This window comes from Talpa europaea (genome assembly GCF_964194135.1).
Source record: "Talpa europaea genome assembly, chromosome: 8".
Lineage (NCBI taxonomy): Eukaryota > Metazoa > Chordata > Mammalia > Eulipotyphla > Talpidae > Talpa > Talpa europaea.
In genome coordinates this window covers 26370795-26383072 of record NC_140075.1, presented here as the reverse complement: position 1 = coordinate 26383072, position 12278 = coordinate 26370795, and the positions used below count along the sequence as shown (strand labels likewise).

At 39.5% G+C, this 12278-nt stretch overlaps 2 protein-coding genes across 2 annotated transcripts in view; both read left to right on the top strand.

The window, feature by feature from the left end:
• Positions 1 to 395: 395 nt before the first annotated feature.
• Positions 396 to 2590, top strand: ZNF770 (zinc finger protein 770; the record flags this gene model as incomplete). The annotated part of the gene is made up of 1 exon (XM_084239705.1): positions 396 to 2590. The coding sequence occupies exon 1, from the start codon at positions 485 to 487 to the stop codon at positions 2588 to 2590; it is 2106 nt and encodes a 701-aa protein (XP_084095831.1). The 5' UTR covers positions 396 to 484.
• A 5796-nt stretch (positions 2591 to 8386) lies between these two features.
• AQR (aquarius intron-binding spliceosomal factor) overlaps positions 8387 to 12278 on the top strand; it is a gene marked incomplete at its 3' end in the record, with an annotated part of 88200 nt that continues 84308 nt past the window's right edge. The window contains exon 1 of the mRNA XM_084239511.1: positions 8387 to 8977. Coding sequence (XP_084095637.1) covers positions 8903 to 8977 — 75 coding nt within the window. The 5' untranslated portion in view covers positions 8387 to 8902. The remainder of the gene's footprint in view (positions 8978 to 12278) is intronic.

The window sequence follows — 12278 nt, the reverse complement described above, 5'->3', positions numbered from 1 at the left end:
GATCATGTCCATGGTATAGTATAATTAAATCAAGCACATCTTATTTTCATTAATGTATTTTAATTCTTACACATTTTACCAACTTAGCCCAAATGATAAAGCAACTAATAATTGATAAATGTAATAGTGCACTAAAAAATTGAAATTAAAAGGTGTATTTAGTATTATGAAATGCTATATAATCACCTTTTAATGCATCATCTCAATTAATTAGAAATACAGCTTAAATAGACCTTTAGATATTTATTTTAATATTTTTTGTGTGAAATTCATTTTATGTATCTAAAATAGTCATCTAAAATGATTATTAGCTCAATTTTAAACAAATTCCAGATTCCTCTTTAACCTTAATATCTTCAGTCAAAGAATTTCAATTGTTTCTTTACATGTATTTTGAAATTATATATATTTTTGTATTTTATTTTTAGACCTCTGTGGAGTTTAAGAACACGATGGAGCTCATCAGAGTATATCACTGAAGATTATGATGGCTGAAAACAATTTTAAAATGCTAAAGATTCAACAGTGTGCAGTAGCCAACAAACTACCTAGAAATAGGCCATATATTTGCAATATTTGCTTCAAGCATTTTGAAACACCATCAAAATTAGCGAGACATTATCTCATTCATACTGGTCAAAAGCCATTTGAATGTGATGTGTGTCATAAAACTTTTAGGCAACTAGTTCATCTAGAGAGACATCAACTAACTCATAATCTGCCTTTTAAATGTAATATTTGTCAACGCCACTTTAAGAATCTGAAGACATTTGTGAAGCACCAACAACTCCACAATGAAACCTACCAAAATGATGTTAAACATGGCAGAAGAGTGTTGGAGACCAAGCAAGAAAAGCCAGTGTATGGAATGTATCATACGTTCACCACAGAGGAGAGATGGGCATTACATCCATGCTCTAAGTCTGACCCTTCGTACAGCTCTACAAAGAAAAGAAAGAGTATTCATGCATGTACAATCTGTGGCAAGATGTTTCCATCACAATCCAAACTGGATAGGCATACACTTATACATACTGGTCAGAGGCCTTTTAAATGTGTTCTGTGCAGTAAATCTTTCCGACAGTCAACTCATTTGAAAATCCACCAACTCACACACTCAGAAGAAAGACCTTTTCAATGTTGTTTTTGTCAAAAAGGATTTAAGATTCAAAGCAAACTTCTGAAGCATAAGCAGATACATACAAGGAATAAGACTTTTCCAACTCTTTCTTTAAAGGTGAAGAGTCCAGAATCATGTCCCTTGCCTAATAAGTTCAATGTAAAGCAGGATGGTTTTGAAAATGGTGACACAGGTGAATCTGAGGAGAATAATCAACTTGATATCCACTCTATTTATATTGTCCCTTTTCAATGTCCAGAGTGTGAAGAGTGTTTTGAATCAGAGCAGATTCTCAATGGACACAAGTGTTTTCCTGCCAGAGGTGGCAAAATTCCAAGCAAGCTCAAAAGAAGCTACAACTATAAAACTGTTGTTAAAAAAATCTTGGCCAAGCTTAAACGTGCTGGGGGTAAGAAATTAGATAACTTTCGATCTGAGAAAAAAGTATTTAAAAACGGTTTCTTGAAAAATTGTGAACTTATTTCTAGTGAGCAGAACCCTGAACAAACCCAGAGAATGTTTCTGGGTTCTTTTGGCAATCGTGGAACATATAAAACAGTTGGCAATAAAAAAAAGAAAACACTGACTTTGCCATTTTCATGGCAAAAGCACTTCCAGAGCCAAAACATGGGAAAAAACTTGAAAGGTATCCTAACAACAGAAAACATGTTAACTATGGATAACACAGTGAATAATAAAGACATGTCTCTCTATGGTTCACCAGGTGAGGAATTCTTTGATAACTGCGAAGTGCTTCCGTGTGGTTTTTCAGTTTCAAGTGAAAATATACATAGTGGACATAAGGTGTGTCCTTGTGACAAATGTGAGAAAGTATTTCCTTCTGTATCCAAACTACAAAGACACTACTTAATTCATACCGGACAAAGGCCATTTGGCTGTAATGTTTGTGGGAAATCTTTCAGACAGTCAGCTCATTTGAAAAGACATAAGTTAACTCATATTGAAAAGATTCCCTATAGAAGATCTATTTGCCAAGTTGAATTTGACAATTTGAACAAACTTTTCATTCATCCAGGTGATAATGTTAACTATAATCCTTCCCAACAATGTCAGACTCTTGATTTTCAAAATTATGAGGTCTCAGAGTCAGATCAAATATCAGAAATAAAAGTTAAGGCAGAATCTGAGGATTTCATTCTTGGTACCCACTATAGGAACAGACAGCCCTATATCTCTAATGCGCTTCTGGAGTCAGAGCAGAGCCATTACAGTCACTGCTGTAATTATTCAGAACGTACGGAGCGGAATGATGGCCTCCTTTACCAATGCAGTGTTTGTTCTAAAAGTTTTAGATCTCCATCCAAACTGGAAAGACACTATCTAATTCACGCAGGGCAGAAGCCATTTGAATGCTCAGTTTGTGGCAAAACATTCAGACAGGCTCCTCACTGGAAGAGGCATCAACTTACTCACTTTAAGGAACGACCGCAAGATAAAGTGGTGTCTTAAACTCGGTTATGTAACTAACAGAATCCCTCACACGTTTGTGGTCTCTCTGGTGATCTTGTTTGTAAAGCCTGTATCATTTAAAATATATTTTTATCAAGTGGCTTGTATTAGGTTAAATGATTTCATAGGCAGTTAATTGGCCTACATAGAGAAAGGTAAGACACATAGACTATTAATAACAATGTTATAGCCAAATTAATTTTTAGAGGGAAGTATTTGATTTGGTGCCATAAAATAATCATTTTAATATATTTTTTGGCTATATGGAAAGTGTTAATCTATCCAAGATGTGGTACAAATAATTCAGCCTTACTCATTTTTAAAGAAGAATTACTCCTGAAGACATGTCATCTCTAAGATATTCAAAAGACTGAGTGGCAGAAATTGGTTTTTTACTGCAGCAAATAGCCCTACAATATTTCATGTATTTTATATTTTGCATGAAAGCATAATTTTGTCCACCTATGGCTCAAATTCTATTGCAAAACTTATTCTCCTAAGTTTAAAATATATAAGAGCAATAAAAGTGAAAATGGATGAGAAAACCATACCATTAATTTCATCAGTCTTTTAAGCTATTTATTCTACGACTTGAATAGTTTCACCTCCTTTTCCACAGGCAGTTAGAACTAGTTTTGTGCCCAGCCTGTAGTTGTCTTTCCCAAAAGAATTTATAAGTAAGAAGGAGACTAGGATGCATCTCTATAAATTTACCATGTTTACTTATCAGGTTTATTGTCTATGCAGTGTTATCTTTTAAGAGGAATAAATGCAATTCTTCTATTTGGTTATTAATGATTGACAGCAGTTGTTGTGGACTTAAGACTCATCTATATACCTGTAACTCTACAAAAATTATATATCTGCTTTAGTAAACTCTTTTAATGCCTCTTTAAGTGGTTCTATGACTTAACTTACTCTGTTAAGTTGGATCAGATGGCAATGACTAGATCTAGTTTTTAATTCCTGTATGTGTTTTCAAGACTAATGCTGAAGAATTTTATTTAGATTTTTAGTAAATTGTTACTTTAATTAATAAAGTAATTATTCCTATATAGGAAAAAGTTGCTTAGAGAAAATTCAGAATGCCATTCTTCTGAACAATATTGTCATGATTTGGGAAATATTTCACCTACTCCTGAACTACAAAAGACTTATAGTCACAAATTATCCTTCATATTTGGCATTTTTTTAATAAAATCTTGAAGAATGATATTTTCTAATAAGAAAACCCGTTATATTTCTAAGATGAAAAGAACAGGTAGGTATTTATCCTGGCACACTTAAATAGAGTGACAGTCCCTCTACTGAGAATGGATAAATGAACATTGTGAGTTTACATCATTCTCCAAGAACGGTGTGGGGGCAGTGAGAAGGGGAGGTTGATCTGCTTGCTTTTACGAGTGAATGTTGAGAAACTTGGGTTTAATTTACAGAGACAAAACATGACAATACAGATGAATACCAATGTTGTATAAATATTCAGGAGAATCATGTTTTAAAATAATTATTTCTTTAGGTTTATTTGAGATATATTTCTCTAGAGTAAGTAAGATTATCATTTTTAGAATTTGCTTTGAACTTGCAGAACATATCTATTACATAAAAGCAAGAAATAGTTCATATTTTCCAAAACTAATGGTTCAAAGGTTTTTTTCCTTAAAATGTCTGAAAATATTTATTTTGGGATTCTTAAGCTATTTATGTAATTTTATTTGAAGTAAATAGCTTATATACTCCATTCATACCCCAAACAGAGAGAGTTCTAACAGTGTTGTGTTTGTATGATCATTAGACTATTTGCCTAAGTGATACATTTTCTTTTGGCCCATGCCTTTTTAAGCTGTTTCATATTGAAAGTTGGAATATTGTAAAAATTTTGTCAAAGATGTACTGTAGTGCTATTTGAAGTACCTGTAACAAAATACATATTTACTTTTAATATCATCGCAAGCTTCTTGTGGAAACTTTATAGGAATGAAAATAAACTGTATACATCCATGATAAGATTAAGCATTAGCTATTAAGTGATGATTTGCTGCATGCTAAAACTTTTACTATTGTTGAATCAATGACTGGTTTTCAGAAAAGAATAAACTTTAAAGAGAATTAGAAGAATTTTTTGTTTGGCTGATTCCAGACTATAGCATAATAACTTACAGAAGCAGTTTGATTGAATGAGTTTGTGTTTCTGTTTTACACTGCAACAGAGACTACAATTTCAAAACAAAACATGTATGTTGAAGGAAAGAAGATGGTGATTTAAATTCCTGAAAAAGTCACATCAGAATATTTAAAAAAATAAAGTTGAAAGTTACACAGTTTGGACTTTTTTTTTTTTTTTAATGAAAAAAGAAAATCGCATAATACTGGAACAAGGAACTGATGGCCAGTTGCTTTCCTGGGCCCACTCCAACTGACCTACACTGAATTTTCTAACATGATATTTAATCATGTACTTCCTTCCTATTAAAATGCTTCAGTAGCTCCTTATCGCCTACAAAAAAATACATTAATTCCACTGCATGTCATACGATCTTCCTGCTTACTTATTTATACTCCTCTGGCCTTTCCAGGTTTGTACTGTTATAGAATCAGGTCAATGCATATATTTTTCATTTACTGCCTTCATTTCATCTAACTAGTATTAATTTAAATTATCTTACACTGTTGAGTGAAGAAATTTTGTTGGGTCAGGTTGTGGGTTTTTTCCCATGTGTTAAAAACTCACCTACGGAAAGCATTCCAATTCATTCCAATTCATAACTTAGGTAAGGTAACCAACTAGAGTTAGACAATTTAAGGATATAGGAGCAGTTTCTGAAGTCAAGTCTGGGTATCTTACAAGACTTGTTAAAAATAGCATTTGCAAGGGATACTTATGATGCAGAATAGTTGCCTTTTAGAAGCTGCAGGGAAAGAAGGAACATTTCATTTCTATCTTGTTGAGATTTATATTGCCAATTAGGCTTAGAATTTAACTGGAAAGAAAAGTAATGCAATGGTATTACTGAACGGAATATAGAACATGTAATATATTGGATCTGCTTTAGCAAACATACTCTTTGAAGTTAGAGCTTAAATACTTCTCTGGAAGCCCTTAAAATTTACCCAGGACTCTTTCACCTGTGCTCCACTGCTTTTTGTTTATAACTCTATTACTTGGTTCTGTTGATCAGTGGTTTCAAAGCAGTGTGTACTGGAATCATCTATGGGGCTTGTTAAAGCACAGATTGCTGTACTGTACTCTCAGAGTTTCTGATTCAGTGTCAGATTGGGTGGGAGAATTTGCATTTATACAGGTTAGCAATTGCTGCTGTATTAAAGCTACTCTTTGAAAACCACTGAGCTAAACTACATGCTTCTGGAAAGCAAGAAAATGCATCTCAATGTTTTATGCAGAGGGCTTCATACAGTATCTGTAGATGATGTTTGTATATCCTTACGTTCTCAAATGTATACTGAATGTGTGCAAGGAGGAATGAATGAAGCCATTACTACAAACCCTTTTACATTCTCCTTAAATAGACTTACTTAGACTTTTCATTTGCTCTTGGGATGAATTGGCCTTGTAATTTGTTGAGCTCAAAGCCAACCCAACATGTTCTCTCAGCCAAAAACGTTTATCTTTACTCCTCTGTCTCACCATATACTTTGAATAATAATGTTCTCACGCCTTTCTGAAGCTTGCTTTTTCCTTCCTCTCCTCTAGGAACTTCACCAATAGCCCCATCTTTTTTCTAATATCTTTCATTTTCCCTCTCCATTGGTTCCTTCTTCCTACCTGAAAAGGAAAATTCCATGTGTTCCCAATTCATTTATGATAGCTTGACTGCAAGTAAAAGAACACTTAACTCAAGTTGCTCTAACAGTAGGAACCTTCATTGGTTTATATGATGAGATATCCGTTAGGGTTGTTAAACCATATCATTAACTGGTTCCTTCTATCTGCTCTGTCTTTCACAATTACAAGGCTTGTTCTTTGGTACTTGTAGGATGTTTTGTCTGCAACTGGGATTGCACAATTCCTTCACAGGGATATGATGGAACAGGGAGTGAACAGGAGATCCAGAAATTCCCATAAGAGGAAGAAACAACTTTTCTAGAAGCCTACAGCAAATCTTACCCTATAATCTGCCTCAACTGCTCACAGGTACATTCCTGAACTAACCACTGACGGGGGGAGATAGGATTACCTAGTCCTGATTTCCTGAAGGTGATATGCATACAGGTCAAATTTTAAGTTGTGTTTGGAAATAAGAACTTAGGCAATCAGCTGTGTTCATTTCACCTACCTTAAAAAGAGAGTAGTTGAAGCAAACTTTACTTTTACCTGTCATACTAATTTTTGTCATATTTTACTCTTCATTTTATGATCAGAATTGTTGAAAATTCATCTTATATCCTCCATTGCCTCTTCGCTTACTAACTTCTTAGTATTTTTTCTTTTAACCTAATATTTTACTCACCACCTCTTGAGATTTGCTGTATCAATGGTCATGGTAATGAGCATCACGAGTTCAAAACACAACTTCTCCTCCCCTTCACTGTGGATCAGCCAAGTGGTCTGGACACACTGGCCTAAGTTCATCTCCAACAATGGTTCATGACCAATCTAAGCCTCATTTTTCCCTTTCTATCAGGACTATTCAAGGTTGGCTGATATAAATCTAAGCCAGTCAATGTATAGCATTACCTTGGCCAGAGTAATTGGAGTAGGACTTGGTAATACTGACAATTTCACTTCTGAAACTCTTCTCTTTTTATCATTTGGTTCCTTTGCTTGCTTTCTTCCTCATTTGCAAAACACATTATAGAATAGTTGTAAAAGAAATGAAAAATAAAATACACACAATTTTAGAATATTCATATCCATCACTCAAAAACTTGGTTAAGAGAAGCGATATGAAAAGTAGGACGATATAATGACAGAATTTTGTCATAAATCTACTAGGTATTATAAATTAGACATTTACACAGGTTAGATCACTGAGGAGCTGAAGCCTGTTGACTTCATGTCATAAAATCATAAGATAAATTATGAGTTTAATAAAAACGTCTGCTGGCAAACTCACCTGGATACCTCCTGCTATGTCCGACTGTCCCTCTATATAATGGAATCGGCTTTTCTTTCTAAGCTTATTCTATCTTATGTCTTCTCTATTGTGCTTTATGGTTCTACTATTTTTTCAGTTAGTTAGGATGAATTTCTCTTCATTCTACATTTTCAGGGTCTTCATGTTTATTCTCCCCTCTTTGTTTATACTGCCAGAACACAAACTTTGGCCTAATTTTTACTTTTTTCTAAATTATATATATATTTTACATCATTTTTCATTTTTTGCACAATGTATGCATTTTCATCTTGGTTATAGTCCCCATACAATTCCCACGGCCCCCTTATTTTGATCCTAATCTCCCCTCCCCCCAAGTGTGTCTCTGGTTTATAGTTGCTTGTTGAGTTTGATTTTTACTTTATTATAATTAGTCTTTTTCCTGGTCCCTTATTTAGGTTTTCTAAATTCCTGCTGTGAGTGAGACCATCCGGTGTTTTTCTTTTTCTTTCTGACTTATTTCGCTGAGCATGTTCTCTTCTAGCTCCATCCATGTTGCTGCAAACTGCATGTGTTTATCTTTTTTGATTGCTGAGTAATATTCCATTAATTTTACTTTTGCCTCAGATTGACAATAGCCTCCCAGCTGGTATTCTCATCTCTATGTTGCCTACTCCAACCCATAGGCATCTTCCAAAAGTAGATTTTCAATCATCGGTGTCCCATGGCCTTCAACAATAAATGCATCTCCTTCCTGCCGTTTTCAGGTTTGTACCTCCATAAAGCGCCATAAAGTTAAAAACCAAGCGCCGGATCCCGATATGTGGTGGTGTGGGTTTTTTTTTTTTGTTTTGTTTTGTTTTTTTCCATTATTGCTTTTTTTCCGGTAGGAAGAAACTCCAATCTCCCCGCCCCAAGCTATCACCAGAAACCCACACCCTCGCCCTCAGCGTCCTGGCGCTCTGAGACCCGCTCACACCCGCAGGCGGCCTTCTCCCTGCTGGCCGCGAGGGGGCGCGCGCGGGGGCGGCCACCGCCCCCGGCCTCTCTAGCCCGGAGCCGGCACGCACACTTCCGGGCCCGGCCGCCCGCTTCCGGGGAAGCTGCCGCGGCGCGCGCTGCCGGGGTGATCGCTCGGCTCGGGCTGCCGGCCGGTTCCCCCCGCGGGCGCAGACGGCGCCGGGCGCTCAGAGACCGCGTCGGGCCCGCGGGTGCTCGGCGGCGCGCTCCTTCCCCGGGGCGCAGGGAGGGCGCGACCATGGCGGCCGCCGCTCCCCCCAAGAAAATCGTGGCCCCGACCGTGTCCCAGATCAACGCGGAGTTCGTGACCCAGGTGCGGGGGGGCGGGGGAGCGAGGGGGGGCGGGGGAGCGAGGGGGGCGGGGGAGACCGGGGGGCGCGGAGTCGGGGGTGACGGGGGCCGCGAGCCCGAGGGCTTAGGGGCGGGAGACCGCGAGACGCAGGCATCCGGCAATTCGTAGACGAGTCTTTAAAAAAAAGAAAAAAAAAGGAGATCTATTTATGCACACGAGCTGGGGTGCAGGCCGGGGGGGGGGTGAGAGGACCCCCAGAGAGAGGGGCGCGGAGCAGGCAGGCTGACCCGTGCACGGCTGCGGGGAGCCGCGGGAGCGGCGGCGCGGACGGGGCTTGGAACAGGGCGTCTGAGCTGCCGGCCCTGGGGTGCTTGCGGGGTGCTTCGCTGAACCCCTTGTGCCCTCAGGAGCTCATGTTCCCGGGAAAGGCGCAGACAGCCCGCCGCCCTCCCCCGCATCCTGGTTTTCATGGGTGCTTCAGGCTTTGAATGTGAGAGCGAGGAGCTCCGCGCAGAAAGTTACTGCTTCACCAGAAGACATTCTGGTTCTGGCTCAGCAGATCTGCCAACACAGCGGTCTAGGAGTCCGGGAGACCGCTTCCTGTCCCCTGGTGCACCTCTGCATTCTAAATGTCTTTTTATTTTATTTTATATATTCTTACATCTTTTTTTTTAAGATTTATTTATGCATGCAAGAGCTGGGACACAGGCCAGGGGGTGAGAGGATTCACCAGAGACAGAGCAGGGAGCAGAACAGGCGGATTGACTGAAGTACACTGCTGAGGGGAGCAGTGGCCGAGACAGGAGAGGTCTGCTGCGCCATGTGGGTAGCTCCCTGGCCAGCCAGTGGATCGAACTCGTGCTGCAGAGGCTGCGGGGAGCGTCATAGGTTGCATCTTAACCCCTTGTGCCACCAGGGAGGACCTATTTTTACATCACTTTTCATTTTTGCACAATATATGCATTTTTATCTTAGTTATAGTCCCCATACAATTCCCACCCCCCCCTTATTTTGATCTTAATCCCTCCTTCCCTGCCGCCGCCCCCCCCATGTGTGTCTCTGTTTTATAGTTGCTTGTCGATTTTGATTTTTACTTTATGATCATTAGTCTTTCCTGGTCCCTTATTTAGGTTTTCTAAGTTCCTGCTATGAGTGAGACCATCGGTATTTTTCCTTTTTTTTTTTTTTAAGATTTATTTATTTATACAAGCACTGGGTACAGTCAGGAGTGTGGCAGGGTGAGAGAATTCACCAGAGCCAGAGCAGGGAGCAGAACAGGCAGAGTGACGAAGTACACTGCTGAGAGGAGCAGCGGGCCCAGCAGGAGAGGTCTGCACAGCATGTGGGACCCTCGCCCAGCAGCCCGGGATCAAACCAGCGCTGCAGAGGCTGCAGGCAGCTTCGCAGCCCAGTGCTCAACCACTGCGCCACCAGGGGAGGCCCTCCAGTATTTTTCTTTTTAACACTACACAACATACACCTCAGTAACATCTTTACAGACACATCACCCAAAGCAGTGATAGCAAAGGCAAAGATAAACATCTGGGATTACATCAAATTAAAGAGCTTCTGTACAGCAAAAGAGACAATAACCAAAACAAAGAGATACCCCACTGACAGGGAGAAAATTTTTGCACCTAACACTAGTGATAAAGGACTGATCACAAAAATATACAAAGAGCTGAAGAGACTCAACAAAAACAAAGTAAATAATCCAGTCAAAAAATGGGCAGAAAAGCTGAAAAGGAACTTCTCCATTCTAAATTATCTTTTAAGTCTGTCTGCTTCTTTGCACCTCTTTACCATAAGCCATTTCTTTTTTCTGCCTAGATTTAGGCATCTTGATCTGTCTTGTCTTTCCTCTTGCTCTCTTCTATTTCATTCTTCATATTGCTGTCTGAGTTAGTTTATGCAAAAGCAATCAGGTCATCTCTTACCTTCTTCATCTTTAAAGAGTTCTAATTGGCCTTCGGATAGTGATCAGAATCCTTCAGAGTATGTGTGGTATGGCTTCTGCTTATAGCAGATTTTCTCGCTTTTCCCTCCCCAGCGCTGTCTCTGTGCTTTAGCCATAGAGAACTGCAGTTATTTGAGTGTGCCGTGCTACTTGATCCTCTTGTACCTTTTGCTTAGAATCCTCATCCCCTCCTCCCCCCATCCTTTATGTGGTTAATTCATTGTCTTCCACCTATTTTTGCTTAGAAACCTCATCCCCTCCTCCCCCCATCCTTTATGTGGTTAATTCGTTGTCCTCCACCTACATTACTTTAGAGATACTTTTCCGGACAATTTAGATTGAATCCCCCTTTTCTCATATATCTGTATTTTTTTTTTATAGAGGCATGTTTTATTTATTTATTTGTTTGTTTGTTTTGTTTATACAAGCACTGGGTACAGTCAGAAGCACGGGAGGGTGAGAGAATTCACCAGAGCCAGAGCAGGGAGCAGAGCAGGCAGAAGGACCGAGGTACACTGCTGAAGGGAGCAGTGGGCGGCAGGAGAGGCCTGCGCGCCATGTGGGACCCTCCTCTGGTGGCCGGGGAGCAGCTGGGGATCGAACTGGCTCCACAGAGGCCGCGGGCAGCTTCGCAACCCAGCGCTCAACCGCTGCGCCACCAGGGAGGCCCCTATATCTGTATTTTTTCTAGTAAAAGTCATTTATTAGTTTTCTCCCTGAGAGACATTATGTTTTGGAGGGATGAGTCAGGTAAATGAATAATATAGTTTTAGGCAGTGATAAATCTATCCGGAAAGATGAAAAAGGTTGTTAGGACACCGACTGGGATGGGATGCATGAAGACAGCCAAGAGAGTCCTCGCTGAGGTTACATTTAGGCTAAGTCCTGAATGCAAAACGGCAACAACAAAAACCAGGGGGCAGTTCTGGGAGAGAAGGAAATGCATATTTTTGAAAGATCACTGTAGTTAATATGTTAATGTTGGATGGTGGTAGCAGAGCAAAAGTAGTAACATGGTTACGAGTTAGTCCAGTAAGGAGATTATGGTGGTATCTACTGTTAAAGACTGATGTAGACATCTATATTTTGAAGCTAGAGGCCATATCATTTGAAGATTGTGGAGGATTTGAGGGAGACGAGTTGACATGGTTTAACCAACCCAGGTGATTGCCTTGGACATTTACGGAAATGGGGAACATAAGGAAGTGAGATTGAGTGGGGAACATCAGGTGCTGTGTTTTGGCCATACTAAGTGTGAGCTGCCCAGCAGACATTCAGTTGAAAGTAGTTTAGACAGTTGACTATATATGAGTGTAGAGCATGTTGGCAGAATCTGGACTTGAATATAACTTTGGGAGTTAATGA